Raw genomic sequence first — 12,631 nt, forward strand, 5'->3', positions numbered from 1 at the left:
AATGTATTATCTTCAGGAAAGTTGCTTGTAAACATATGCACATTAAGAAAAACTGTTCCATCGCTGTTTCAGACTAGCATTGATGATGTTACCTAGTTTGGGTCATGAAACATCTGCAAGAAAACAAGCAAGCTCAGAGAGTACTAAGGACCCCCCTTGTTTCATTACTACTAGAAAAAACTTGATAATGGGCTACAGTTTTCATGCCAATTTAAAACTGAACAGATAGGGTACAAAATCTCCTTTACTACTTATGACTATAACCTTGTTGCTTGTATCTTTATGATTTATATTGTTTTATTTAGTTTCCTAGCATGATTTTGATTGCTTATTTAGTATCCTATAACTATCACTAAGTGTTGTATCTTATGATTCATGATGAATATATTTATGATGACTATGATCATGACATATCTTTTATGTACACTGAGAACTTATGCACCAAAGACAAGTTCCTTGTGGCTCCAATCACACTTGGCCAATCACACTGTCCAGATGTGTCAATTCCCTGATATCTCCTATTATCTTTTATCATCAGTTTCTGGTGGAAGGTCTACCTGATCTATCTTCTGCTTTCTTCTTTCAGAATGTCTACTATACTGGTAACCAACAGATCCATGTGGGTGTTCTTAGTCCTACAATTGACGATGATGACAACAGATGCCTGGTCGATGTGAACAGCCGGCCAAGACTTATTGAATGTAGTTATGCCAAAGCCAAAAGGATGAAGCTTTATTGGCAATTTACTCAGGTATTTTTTCCTCTTCTTCCTCTTCTCTCCCTTCACCCCTCCCTAAAAAAATTCAACATGGATAAAAAAAATCTAAGGAAAAGGATTCTTGAGGTTTTTTATAACTGCTGGTGGAAGGCTGCTTTCAGTCATAAAGCTCAGTATAACAAATAGTGGTTTTATTTATTTTGAACAAATTCTCAAAAGTGAGTCTTAGTCTGGACAAATGGGAACCTATCTTGGATGACATGGAATGTGAGACTATACTTCTAGACTCGTTTTTTGCATGGGATCAGCTATCTATGTCCAACATTCCAAAGGTTTCAAAGAAGAAAATCAGGAAGTTTAACCTCTGTATCTCCAGGCTTCCCTGACTGCCTCCAGCTTCCTCATGTAATTTACAAATCTGGACAAAGAAGGATCTAATCCAGGGGAAGCTTAGCCTGATGAAACAGATTCCCTACTTCAGACATTTCTGTGCTGCATGGAAGACACTACAATGCAATAGATGGAAATTGGCCATGAAGGAAGATGGCAAACTAAATTGTAGATGATCAATAAACCTTTGTTTTGTATCATTTTAGATTACCAGGAGGCCTAACAAGAGAGAATACTCTCAAATGAAGGAAAATTGGCACCACAGGAGGTGGGAAAGAGGGTAGAAATCTGATTTGAACACACTTTCCTTTTGAATTTTTATCAATGTTATTACAATGTAGTGGACTTTGTGAAGTATCACTACAGATCAAAAGAAATGTCTGGAAGCTCTCCATCTTCCTAATATTCCCAGACAAAAGACCTGAAGAGAAAATGAAGCTCCTTCCTTTGTGTCCTGGTGATAAATTAAAAGGCAACGGAATAATTGAAGTCACGCTATTCAGAAAGGATTGTTTTGCTAATATGCAGGGCAATTAAAATATTGTTGCTTTCGTAGATTCAATGGGATGCAAAATGGGCTTGCATGCACCAAGCTGCAGAGAAACAGATGAGAGTAATTGAAGGCTAAGAAGGAAATGTGTACACTGTGCTTTTGTTCGGTCTAATAAAAGAAATACATCTCTCTGAAGAAGAGGACATTCCACTTTTCTATATTCCAACCCTCCATTAATGATTCTAGGTTAGAGGATAGCAGAGAAGAGGAGGAGAAATGGCTGTGGGCTTTGCAGAGCTGCCCATCAGGATGACATTGGATTCCATCCACAGATTATTATTATTTTTTTCATTCATTCGTTTGTTTGCTTTTGTGCTATTTCTGACAATATACTCTGCATTACAGCTGATTTTTCCAGCACGATTAAGATTTTGGCTGGTGTTAATATGAAACTTATCAATGTTGGATTTCACTCTCTATTTTCCAAACGGGTCATGATTTTGTTTTATCTGAGTTTTTAAGAATTAATAAGTAATCTAATTTGCGCTTCCAGAAAGCAATTCACTCAAAGAACATAGGTATCCATCCTTATTTGCACTTCTCAGAACTTTGCAATGTGCTGCTTTGTTTAGCAAAATAACATGCAGTTAATGTACCCATATTAGGGAAACCACAAAGCATCAAATTGTAAGTAATAGGGATAATAGTTAAAATGCATGTATTAGAGAAAAATGCATAGAAAAATATGTGAATTAAGGAAAAACATTATGTATTTTTGTCCTACCCATCTCTGTATGTACAAAAATGGTGTAGATACGAAAATGGAATGTAGGATAAAAAGTAGGAGAAAGTTAGAATTATGCAAAATATTTCAGCCACAAACCAACTGAGCCTCAAGTCTTCTGAGATCTAAACTCTTGAAAAATGATGGCCTTTGTCTTAAGACTTGGACAAAGTATACTGAAATAAATCTTGATCATTGTGACCAATTCTGGTTTTGTGAGTCCTGATTGATCCAATTGGCTGTTCTGTGACTTGTGTCTGGGCTGTTTTTACTCAGGCTTCCTCCATCTAGCCAGAACAGTAAGTGGGACCAGTCATACCACTCCGGCTTTGGGATTAAATTGGTCAGAGTAAAGGGAAAGTGGAAGGTTAAGAATAAAACAGAAGTTAAGCATCAGAAAAGTTGGTGGCAGCCACCAATCTACCAATATTGTGTGATAAGTTTTTATTTATTTATTTATATTCTACCTTTCTTATTCTTACAAACAGCTTAAAATGTTAAACATATCCAACACTTTCCTCCTCCTATTATCTCCACAACAACAAACCTGTGAGGTGAGTTGGGCTGAGAGAAAGTGACTGGCACAATATTACCCTTTCATGCCTTTCATGCCTAAGGCAAAAGCAGAACTCAAAGTCTTCTGCTTTCTAGTCTGGAGCCTTAACCACTGGACCAAGCTGGCACTAATTTTTCATGGTATTTTGCTTAAAAATTAGAGGATCAGATTAGATGCAGATGGGCTGATAAATGAATGTATATGGGATATATGGGTACCTTTAAAAAGTATTGCTATATATACTTGCAATAAGTCCATCCCTGGATAACTCGATCCCAATGTGTGTTATACTTGATTCTGATCATGCAAAGATGTATGGGCTCTAGGGCTATGCAAACCTTTTGAAAGGGGCAACATGCCGGAACACTCAAAAGGCTCATTTTTGAATCACAAAAAGCAGCTGCATCATTCAGAGGGTTACTTCTCATTTTCTGTACCTTCTGAAGCTACTAAATAAGCAAATGACATGGCTACTTTAACAATCATGATGTACATTCCAGTAAGTTGCAAAGCAGCCTTGTCAACGGCTTTGCAAAGTCAAAAGGTGTGCGTGTTGAAGTGCTTTGTAACGAAAGGTTGCTATTGCTTTTCTTATTGTGTAAAAGCAAGACCTAGTAATACAGTGTTAGTTTAGATAGCTTGGCGTTTGGGGTGTATGTGCAGTCTTTAAAATGCTCTTGTTCAGAATCCATTTTAAAATATCAAAACAAATAAATGTATTGTCATTAGGTGGTCATAGATTTTTGCTCAGGCTGTTAGAGCTTATTTTATATTTAAGTCAGAGTCTCAAGTTCTGTGTATGTATTATTAAGGGTGTGATATGAGCAGTGTGTGATGTGTTTTGCTGGTTTTTTTCTTTAAATAGCATGATAAAATATAGCAGTTGAAGTGCATGCTTGGGTGCAGCACAGAGATATTAACTATTACCGTATTTGTCAGCTCTTAAAAAGTAACTTTCTTAGTAACAAGTACAATTTCTAAAGGCTGGCTGCGTTTTACTTTCCAGGGTTTAGCAGCCCTACTGTTAAAGTGCTTAAGTGCCCCATTACAGCCAAAGTAGCTGCTAATGAAAAGCATGCACATAAGTATTGAATTATATTTGTTATTTGTGCACAGTGTGATGATATGTGGGAAAGATCTTGACATTGAACAAAGAGATACTGTCACCAGAATGGTCAGATAAGAGACAGGATAGCTTGCAACTGAATAAATAGGTGCTGCAAGAGGCTTAGAAGAGATCCTCCCTAGTATCTTAGGCTGTAAAGGAGATGGGTAGGACTGTACTTTCAGACATGCAAATCGACAAGGCAAATATATGTAACTCACATTTGAACTTGGTTCTCTCTGAGCTTCATTGTTTGTTTGCCTTCATTGTTTGTCATTACCTAACTAGATAACATCATCAATCTCACAACACACCGAAAATCTTATAGTTTTAACTGGGAAACTGCATATAAACAGAGAGGAAACCTCATACCTGCTAGCACCAATGATGTTACTTAGTCAGGTAATGAAATATTTTCAAGCAAACAACCAAGCTCAAAGAACACCAAAGGAGTCCACAATTCAACATGTGTTACCATTTTCTGCTGCGGTTCATGATTGTTCCTTAGAAACAGTCTGTCAAGCTGAAATATTGTTTATCTCTTTCTAGTTTAAGAGTTAGATAATAGAAATACGAAGTTTAAAACCAAAAATGAAGGGATAAGGTGTGCTTTCAGTGGATTTTCTCTTTGGAGATACAATCCCAGTGCATCTTGTAGCATCAGATTGGGAAAGGCTGGTCAATTGTAACATATGGCATTTGCTGCTTCTCCTCCAAGCATTCAGGTAAATGCTAAATATTTGTTAATCACATTTTGGTTTCTGAAGTTATTCCTACATCATTTCCTTTGTTCACTGCCTCTTTACATGCTGAGATTATATTTGAATTGCCCTTGCTACAATTTATTGCAAAAAAGTTTCAAATTGAAACAATACTAGCAAAGTTTCTTTTAAGTTATGTGGGATATTTCAGAAAAAACACTATGAACAATTAATGTGGCATAAACAAAGTTACGTTAGCTAGTTTTGTTATTTCTGGTTTCACGGTTTTTGACGTACTTTATGGCAATTTCTAAAAACTAAATAATCTAATATTAGACTTTGATTGGCATCATACTTTACTAAAACATTCTTGCTGAAGTCATCTCTATCTCTTTCCATGTCCAAAACTTGAGAAGATAGATGCTTCGTAGCGTGTTTATGTCACCTAAGAATTCATGCTGCACAAAGTGTTTTTAGGCTTTAATGGATACGACTGATTTGGAAGCCAGATGTTCACAAGCATCTGTTTGACAATTCATGCTTCAAGAAAAAGCTTTGTGTCTAAAGTTTGAGTTCAGAGTGCAGTCTCTCTTGAGAATTCAGCTCATGGCAGAAGAAGCTCAATGTTTTCAGGCAGTTTCAGGCCATGGCAGCATTTTAGAGTGGAAAGGGGGGGGGTGGCGGAGAACACAGAGAGATACCTAGCAATAAACAACTTATCCAATCATTATTTTTAATCATATATCCCATTTTGAAAAATTAGTAGTAAAGTAAGAAATCACATACTGCATAATATTGCAGGAAATATTCAAAACAACTAAAAACATAAAAGCATTTAAATCATTAACATGCCAATAGACATACCCATGTGCACATATGCTCAGTGCTCAGAGAAAGAAGAGATAATGATGAGAGATTTTAAGAAAGCGCAGTAAAAGCTTCTGTCTTACTGTGGTGTAGAACTATCCACATTGTTGTCTTATAGACTAATTATGGAGAAGTGGTTGAAAGACTTGAGGGTATTACTTATTTGACTTGGCCTGGTTGCAGCAAGCCAGCTGTTAAGTTCTTTCTCTTTCTCTGAGACATAGCAGGATGAGGTTGAGAGGAGAGCTCCCAATGCCCACCAGCAGGCCTGAACTGCTCACCTGCCTGCATTCCTGCAGGCTGCCTCTTCTACAGGCATGCTATGATTCAGAAACAAGGCAAGTCCAGTTCCTGTAGGGAAATTTACTATGGATAATTTCCAGTTTAGTTTGTCATCGAGCGCATTTCCAGTCAATTCCTGTATCCAGATTGCAGCACGTCCACCATTCAGTTCAATTAGGAAAAAAAGGAAGGAAGGAAAAAGGAAAGGAAGAAGGAAGGAAAGAACGAAAGAAAGGAAAGAGAGAAAGAGGAGAGAGAAAGAAAAGTTGATATTTGTTTATTAACTATTGGTAAACATCAAAATATTAAAATGGCAAATCCAGAACACAGAAAGCATGCAAAACTGATAAAAAGGCAGAGGACTCAATAACAGCTATCTACATTATCTATATCCAGCCTTATCCCTTTTATGTATATAATATGGCAAAATTGAGATGGAGAGTATGATATTAGTCTAGCCTTCCTTTTATTCTGCACATGAAGAAGGAAGCAAATTTGAAGGAAGCAAATTTGGTGGTCAGAAATGATGTATCCGACAGTTCCACTGCTAGAAAAGTTTTAGGATGATGGGCTGGCTAAGCTGAAGAGGAAGAGGGCCGGGCAGCCTGTGGCTGGTTGCCTAGAATCAAGTCAAGAGATGCAGAAGTGGGCCAGGATGAAGCCCATGATGTGAGTGCAACATAGATAGTTAGGGAAACATGGGGGCTCAAGACAAAATATTTCCATTTTGCAGCACAGTTTTCCATCTCAAAAAGAAAAAAAAATAAGTAAAGAAAGTTTACCCCGAACTGCAGTGCCAAGACATAATGTTGCACAGAGGCTCCCAGACAACATTATATGGAAATTATATACTGTGTGTAGGGGAGGTGGGGAGAGAATGCTATGGGCTTATACATTATGGAATGTTAAAGTTGTAAGCCACCCAGAATAACCATGTGTGATTTGGGTTGTCATATACGTTCATTTAATAAATAAATAAAATTGTATTTATAGCAAATTCTTGACTTAAAGGACTAATGGAGGAAAGGGGCTCGAGTAAAGCAGAATGCCTATGGAATCATTCTTGGATTTACACATATTTATAGGGTGCATTTTATGCACATATTAAATACCAATTTTAAGATGCTGAGAAGTATAGAGTGAATGAACTGTTGCATTCGAAATCTATTAAGCTAAGGCCCATTAAACTTATAGCTTATTGTATTGGTTCTTCAGTATTTTGAGAAGGTTTCTGTTCTTAGCAAACAAGCAACTCTTTTTCACTACAGATCACCTTCTTGCTAGACCATGGTGATAATGATATATTAGGAATGAAAATCTATGCAAGCATTGCAAAAGCTTAGAAAAATAACCAGTACTTCAGACCAGTTCAGCCTTTTGATCATATGGCTCAATAAAGAATCATAGAATCACAGGGCAGGAAGGAACCTTAGAAATCTTCCAGTCCGATCCCCTGATCAAGAATTAGGGTTAGCATCCTTATACCATCCTGGACAAATGGTTGTGCAATCTGTTCTTGAAAGCCTCCAACGATTGAGTATCTACAACTCCAGAAGACAAGCTATTCAATTGATTAATTGTTCAATCTGTCAGAAAATTCATCTTTAGTTTTTAGTTGGAAGTCCTTCTGACAAGCTTCCACCCATTGCTTCTTAGCCTGCCCTCAGATGTTATGGAAAGTAAATCAACCCCCTATTCTCTGTGAAAGCCCTTCAAGTTGTGGAAGATAGCTATCATCTCATCCCTAAGTCTTGTCTTAATTAAGCTAAACACACCTATTTCTCTTCATTGTAGAAGTTATCATCTTATCATCTTTATTTCTCTTCTCTGCACTCTTTCTGGAGCCCCAGCATCTTTTTGTGTATCGTGGTGACCAAAACTGGACACAGTATTCCAAGGGTGGGCTCACTAGTACACTATAGAAGGGTGCTATCATTTTCTGTGATCTTGATGCTATGCTATCTCTTATGTTCGTGCAATCTAGGACTGCATTGGCTTTTTTGGCAGCTACAGCACACGGCTGATTCATACTTCAGTGGTCCACCAGGGCTTCTCTTGAGCCAGGGTCTGCCTAGTCCAGTGATGGCAAACGTTTTTGTCCTCACATTCCGAAAGTGTGTGCGCGCCCGATAGCACGCCCACGCCCCACACTCACAAAGCAATGTGCCCCACCCACCAGCACATGCGACACCCCTCCCGCATGGGCTCATGACCACCCCCTCTGTGTATGCATGTGTGACCCACCCTGCATGGAAGTTTTCACCCTCTCCAGGCTCTGGAGGCTTTCCTTGAGCCTCTGGGAGGGCAAAAACAGCCTCTCGCAGGCTCTGGAGGCTCTCTGGATGCTGGAAGCACACCCATTTCTGAACTTCCAGAAGTCCTGTTTTTGCCCCCCCCCCCCACGCATGTGCGCACATCTCATGGGTGGACAGAAGACCAGAAAACCTTCTGGCCAGCAGAAGGCATGTACTCATGTACAGTGGAGCTGCACTGGGCGATGGCTCAGGTGCCTGCGCAGAGGACTCCACATGCCACCTGTGACACGTGTACCATAGGTTCGCCATCACGGGTCTGTTCGATACATTTGATTTTTCCTGCCTAAATGCAGGACCTTACTTTTCTCACCACTACACTGCATCTGGTTGGATAGAGCCCAATGCTCACCCCTGTCAAGATATTTCTAAATCTTGAGTCTATCTTCCATACTTTCCTCTTGACTGAGAGCATCTCTTCAGATGTCTGAATATCCCATTGGTAAAAGGAAAGTATAATTTTAACTGCTTCTTGTTCTTGCCACCTTTCTTACATTTCTTTACCCCCTTCTGCACTTTTCCTGCAGTACAGGAATTCCATGTGTGACATTTTAATTGCAAGATGTTTGAATGCACATCTGGCACTTTGAATTATTGGTATATTGCAAAGGCATCTGGAAGAACTGCGTTCTACAGAATTCACCCCCAGTTGTTAAATATCTGGTAGAATGGGAGGATGAGGCTAACTTGCAAACTTGCCATCTTTCTTCGATACAGAACCATCTAGAAAATTATTAAACTAAATTGAGGATCTATTTAATATATTTCTATGCTACACACAATAGGCTTCTTGCGGATATATGGTGACAACTCCTTAGTTGTATAATAAAGAGATACGGTTCTTATAATATCTTGAAATAGTACAGAAGGTTGAATCTGATAATTACAGCTTTTCACTTGATTTCTTGATTGTGGTATAACTTTAACATAAGTTCTTCAGTAAGGCAAGCTGGAAAAAAAAGAATTATTTGAGTCTATACAAGTATCCAGTGAGATAATTTCATAGTTGCTTTCATCACCCACACCCACCAAAATAATCAACCAAAATGGAGTTTGTAATTTATATTTGATCAGTCCATCTCTTCTTCAGGTCTGTGGGTGTGAGATGGCTGGTGCAACAATTTGGGCATGAATATGAGATAGCTAGTGCAACAATTTGGTGGTAATAAATATAAAACTAAAAAGTTATGAATAATGCTGCAAACAAAAATATGAAGTTAAGCTATTCCACAAGTTATTTCTTTGACACAGTTAAATATAGAAATATATACTATGCACAATTGCATGCCATCATTTTTTTAAGTATCCAACATTAATGCAAATTTATCTTTTTTAATCTCCCTTTATCTTTTTATCTATACAGCAGCTTTTGTCTTAACAGTGAATAATACTTCAGACTCAACCTTGAGAATCTGACCTCTATTTAATAGAAGGGAGAGGGAGTGTATTTTTCTCTTTTTTTCTGAAAATGGGGGGAAATAACATTATTATTATTAATAATAATAATATTAATATATATAACTTAAAATAACAGCAGAATATTCAGCTTAGCTAACAATTTAGGGTAAGATCAATAACTTACTTTTTCCAGATAAATAACTTACTTTTTCCTTTGTTCCACAAGTCATCCATATTCCCTCTAGCTAGGATATGAACTCCCACCAACTCCTTTTATATGAAATGGCATCATGATGCTTTCTTTGTTTCATTTGTAGCCCATACTAAAAGCAGCTCAAAATTTCTTTAGCTGCTCCAGTTTTAAAATAGTGCTTTCCCTCTTCTCCTGACCTAGTTTCCTGTTGTGGCCCAGCAGGAGCCGTTGGAGCTGCCACCAGACTCCGAGAGCGAGGGTCCTTATGAGTCGGCTCTGGAGGACCCAGGGCAGGGTTCTGACTCTGAGCAGGGATCGGAGAGTCTGGTTGGCCACCAGGAGGTGCCTGAGGCATGGAGCAGCAGTGAGAGCCAAAGGAGGGGGGCTCCGGATGCCATGCCTTGGAGCAGTGGGGAGGAGTCACAGGACAGTGACTGAGAAATAAGCAGGGAGTTCCTAGATGCCCATTATCGCCACGCCCACAGGCGCAAGGAGCAAGGGCGCAGTTACCGGTGGTAATTGCTCTCAGCTGCTGCTAAGTAGACTCCCCCTCAGGCTATAAAAGGATTGACTGAGCATATGCCCTTTTCAGTAGTCAACAAAGGAATTCTTCGTGTCTCGTGTCTGTGAGCCTTGTCGTGGTGGTTTACTGCCAAGGATCTGTCTGTGTGGGTGAGGGAAGAAGGGGGATCAGAACAGTTTCCATGTGCTTCTCTGATGATGGGGTTGATGATGTGATCAAAGGCTGGGATTTGGCCCGCTTCGATTGGCCCCTTTAGATTGCTACAAAAATGCCTTTCCCTTTCTATCACTGACCATTTTTCTTGGGCAGGTAAGACTAGGTAGCTGGTCTGGTTGAATCAGATATGTCTTTTTAAAAAACGTGCCCAATCTAACATGGTGTCCTTATGTTCAATAACTTAGCAGTCTTTTGAGAGTTGTAAAACTTGATTTCCACTGCTTCTCTCCTCCGAATCCCACATGTGTGACATTTGGAGAAAGAAGACTTGGGAAGTTCTGTCCACTGCTTGGGAGCTTCTCCTTTCCCAAACCCTCCCAGGAACAAGCCCAGAAAAGCTGTGATGAAATCCTGTTCCATAGATCATTAGGGGCAGGAAGTGAAAGTGGAACTCTACTTTTATCTTTGTGTTGGTGTGTCAACATAGCAATCCAAATCGAGCACTGATGGAAAGGATTGGATGAAGGGAAAGGAAGAACAGCTTTGCCTTGCATGTTGCTTGCACTCTTGTGGAATACTTGTGTTGTGGCCTGCCAGCAGCCAGTGAAGCAGATTCGGACAGTGAGGAGGTTGGGGAGGAACATGGGCCAATCCTGGAGTCTGGGGAAGGCTCTGACAAGTGATCTGCATTGGAGGCAGAGATGGGGCCAGGCCTGCATTATTGCCAAGTATTGCGGCATCTGAAAGATATCAGCCTGGCCACTCTCCAAGCCTGATAAAAGTCGGTAATTGTGAACTATCTTGAAAGACTGTGGGAGAGGAAAGACTTTGCTGGAGAGGAATTCACTGTAAATTAAATAAAAGGGACTCGGCTTTGTGTTGCTGGGGAAGCCTGGGTCAGAACAGAACAGAATATTGGTATTAAAATATTGTTCAATCATAGTCTTTCTCATTGGAATGTTGTTTCCATAAAACAGTTTTCCACTAGTGTGTAACGTTTTAAATCAATTATTTTTAGACATTGGTCTTTTAAAATAAGTACCAGAAAAATTACATATCGCTAACTCAATGCCAGCCACCAACATTGTCTTTTTTAACAATATCCAACATAGACCTATAGCTGTTCTTTGAATGGTGGCAGTTTAGAACTTTGTTCATGTATTTTAAAAAAGGCAGAAAGAGAAAAACAATCAGTAAAATGAAATCACTGGATTCACTGGAAGACTATAGATGAGATGGAGAACATCTAGAGGACTCAAGGTGCGTAGGGGAGAATAGGGTCCATCCAACTTTCAAACGCTCCCCAAATCTCTTTGATTAAGTAACTAGAATTATCATGAGTTGAAAACTGATTTTTAACATCAATATTGACTCTGTATTTTCTCTTTCTCCACTTTTAAAAGGGAGGCCCAATCCAGAACAGAAAATCCAAACGTTGCTTGGAATTGCAGGAAAACAGCGACAATGAATTTGGATTCCAACTAGTTCTCCAGAAATGTTCTGGCCAGCACTGGTCTATAACGAACATCCTGAAAAGCTTGCCAACATAGATTTTTGAGTGGGAGAGGAGATCTTCTCATTACTCTTCTTGCTACTGTGTAGCGAAAGTTTTGCAATGACACCTGCAGTTTCCCTCCTTGTTTCATTTTTATGTGAGTGTGTGAACGTCCGCTTGAGGGCTGAGAACAGACACTTTTATTTCATAATGGCATTTTCATGTGATTTATAGATTGATTCTGAATGGCAGGTGATGGTAGAATATGTTAAAGTATTTTGCAATTGTACATAGGGGAAAAATGGAAAATATTTATAATTCAGACAATAAAATTTTATTGAATAAAAACACAATAGTCTCTTTGTTTATTTAACCTGGGTAATCCAGCTATCTATCATAAAAACAATCTATGCACTTAATGTATATCCAGTTTGCTTTTGCTTATGTTTTTTAATAAGAGCATTCCGAATGTTATATTTCCTTTAGTCCCTCTTTGCTTTAAGTATCTCCTCATTTGTTGTCTCTTCCTTCTAAGTACAGTTATCAATATTAGTGCACCATTCGGGGAACTTTTAAACCTATACAAAAGCACACAGAGTTCCTGTATCAATACTGTAGATTCGTTAAGGGAAAAGGAAGAATCCCTTAGCATTCATAG

General features: G+C 38.8%; 1 protein-coding gene across 2 annotated transcripts in view; it reads left to right on the forward strand.

Moving 5' to 3' along the window:
* The window catches only part of GALNT18 (polypeptide N-acetylgalactosaminyltransferase 18), a 351,837-nt gene extending 339,511 nt beyond the window's left edge, over positions 1-12,326 (forward strand). For both annotated transcript variants that reach the window (XM_081945638.1, XM_081945639.1), the window contains exons 10-11: positions 587-751; positions 11,882-12,326. In XM_081945638.1, coding sequence (XP_081801764.1) covers positions 587-751; positions 11,882-12,028 — 312 coding nt within the window. In that variant the 3' untranslated portion in view covers positions 12,029-12,326. The remainder of the gene's footprint in view (positions 1-586; positions 752-11,881) is intronic.
* The last annotated feature ends 305 nt before the right edge of the window (positions 12,327-12,631 follow it).

Source organism: Natrix helvetica, assembly GCF_964273705.1.
Source record: "Natrix helvetica genome assembly, chromosome: 1".
NCBI lineage: Eukaryota > Metazoa > Chordata > Lepidosauria > Squamata > Natricidae > Natrix > Natrix helvetica.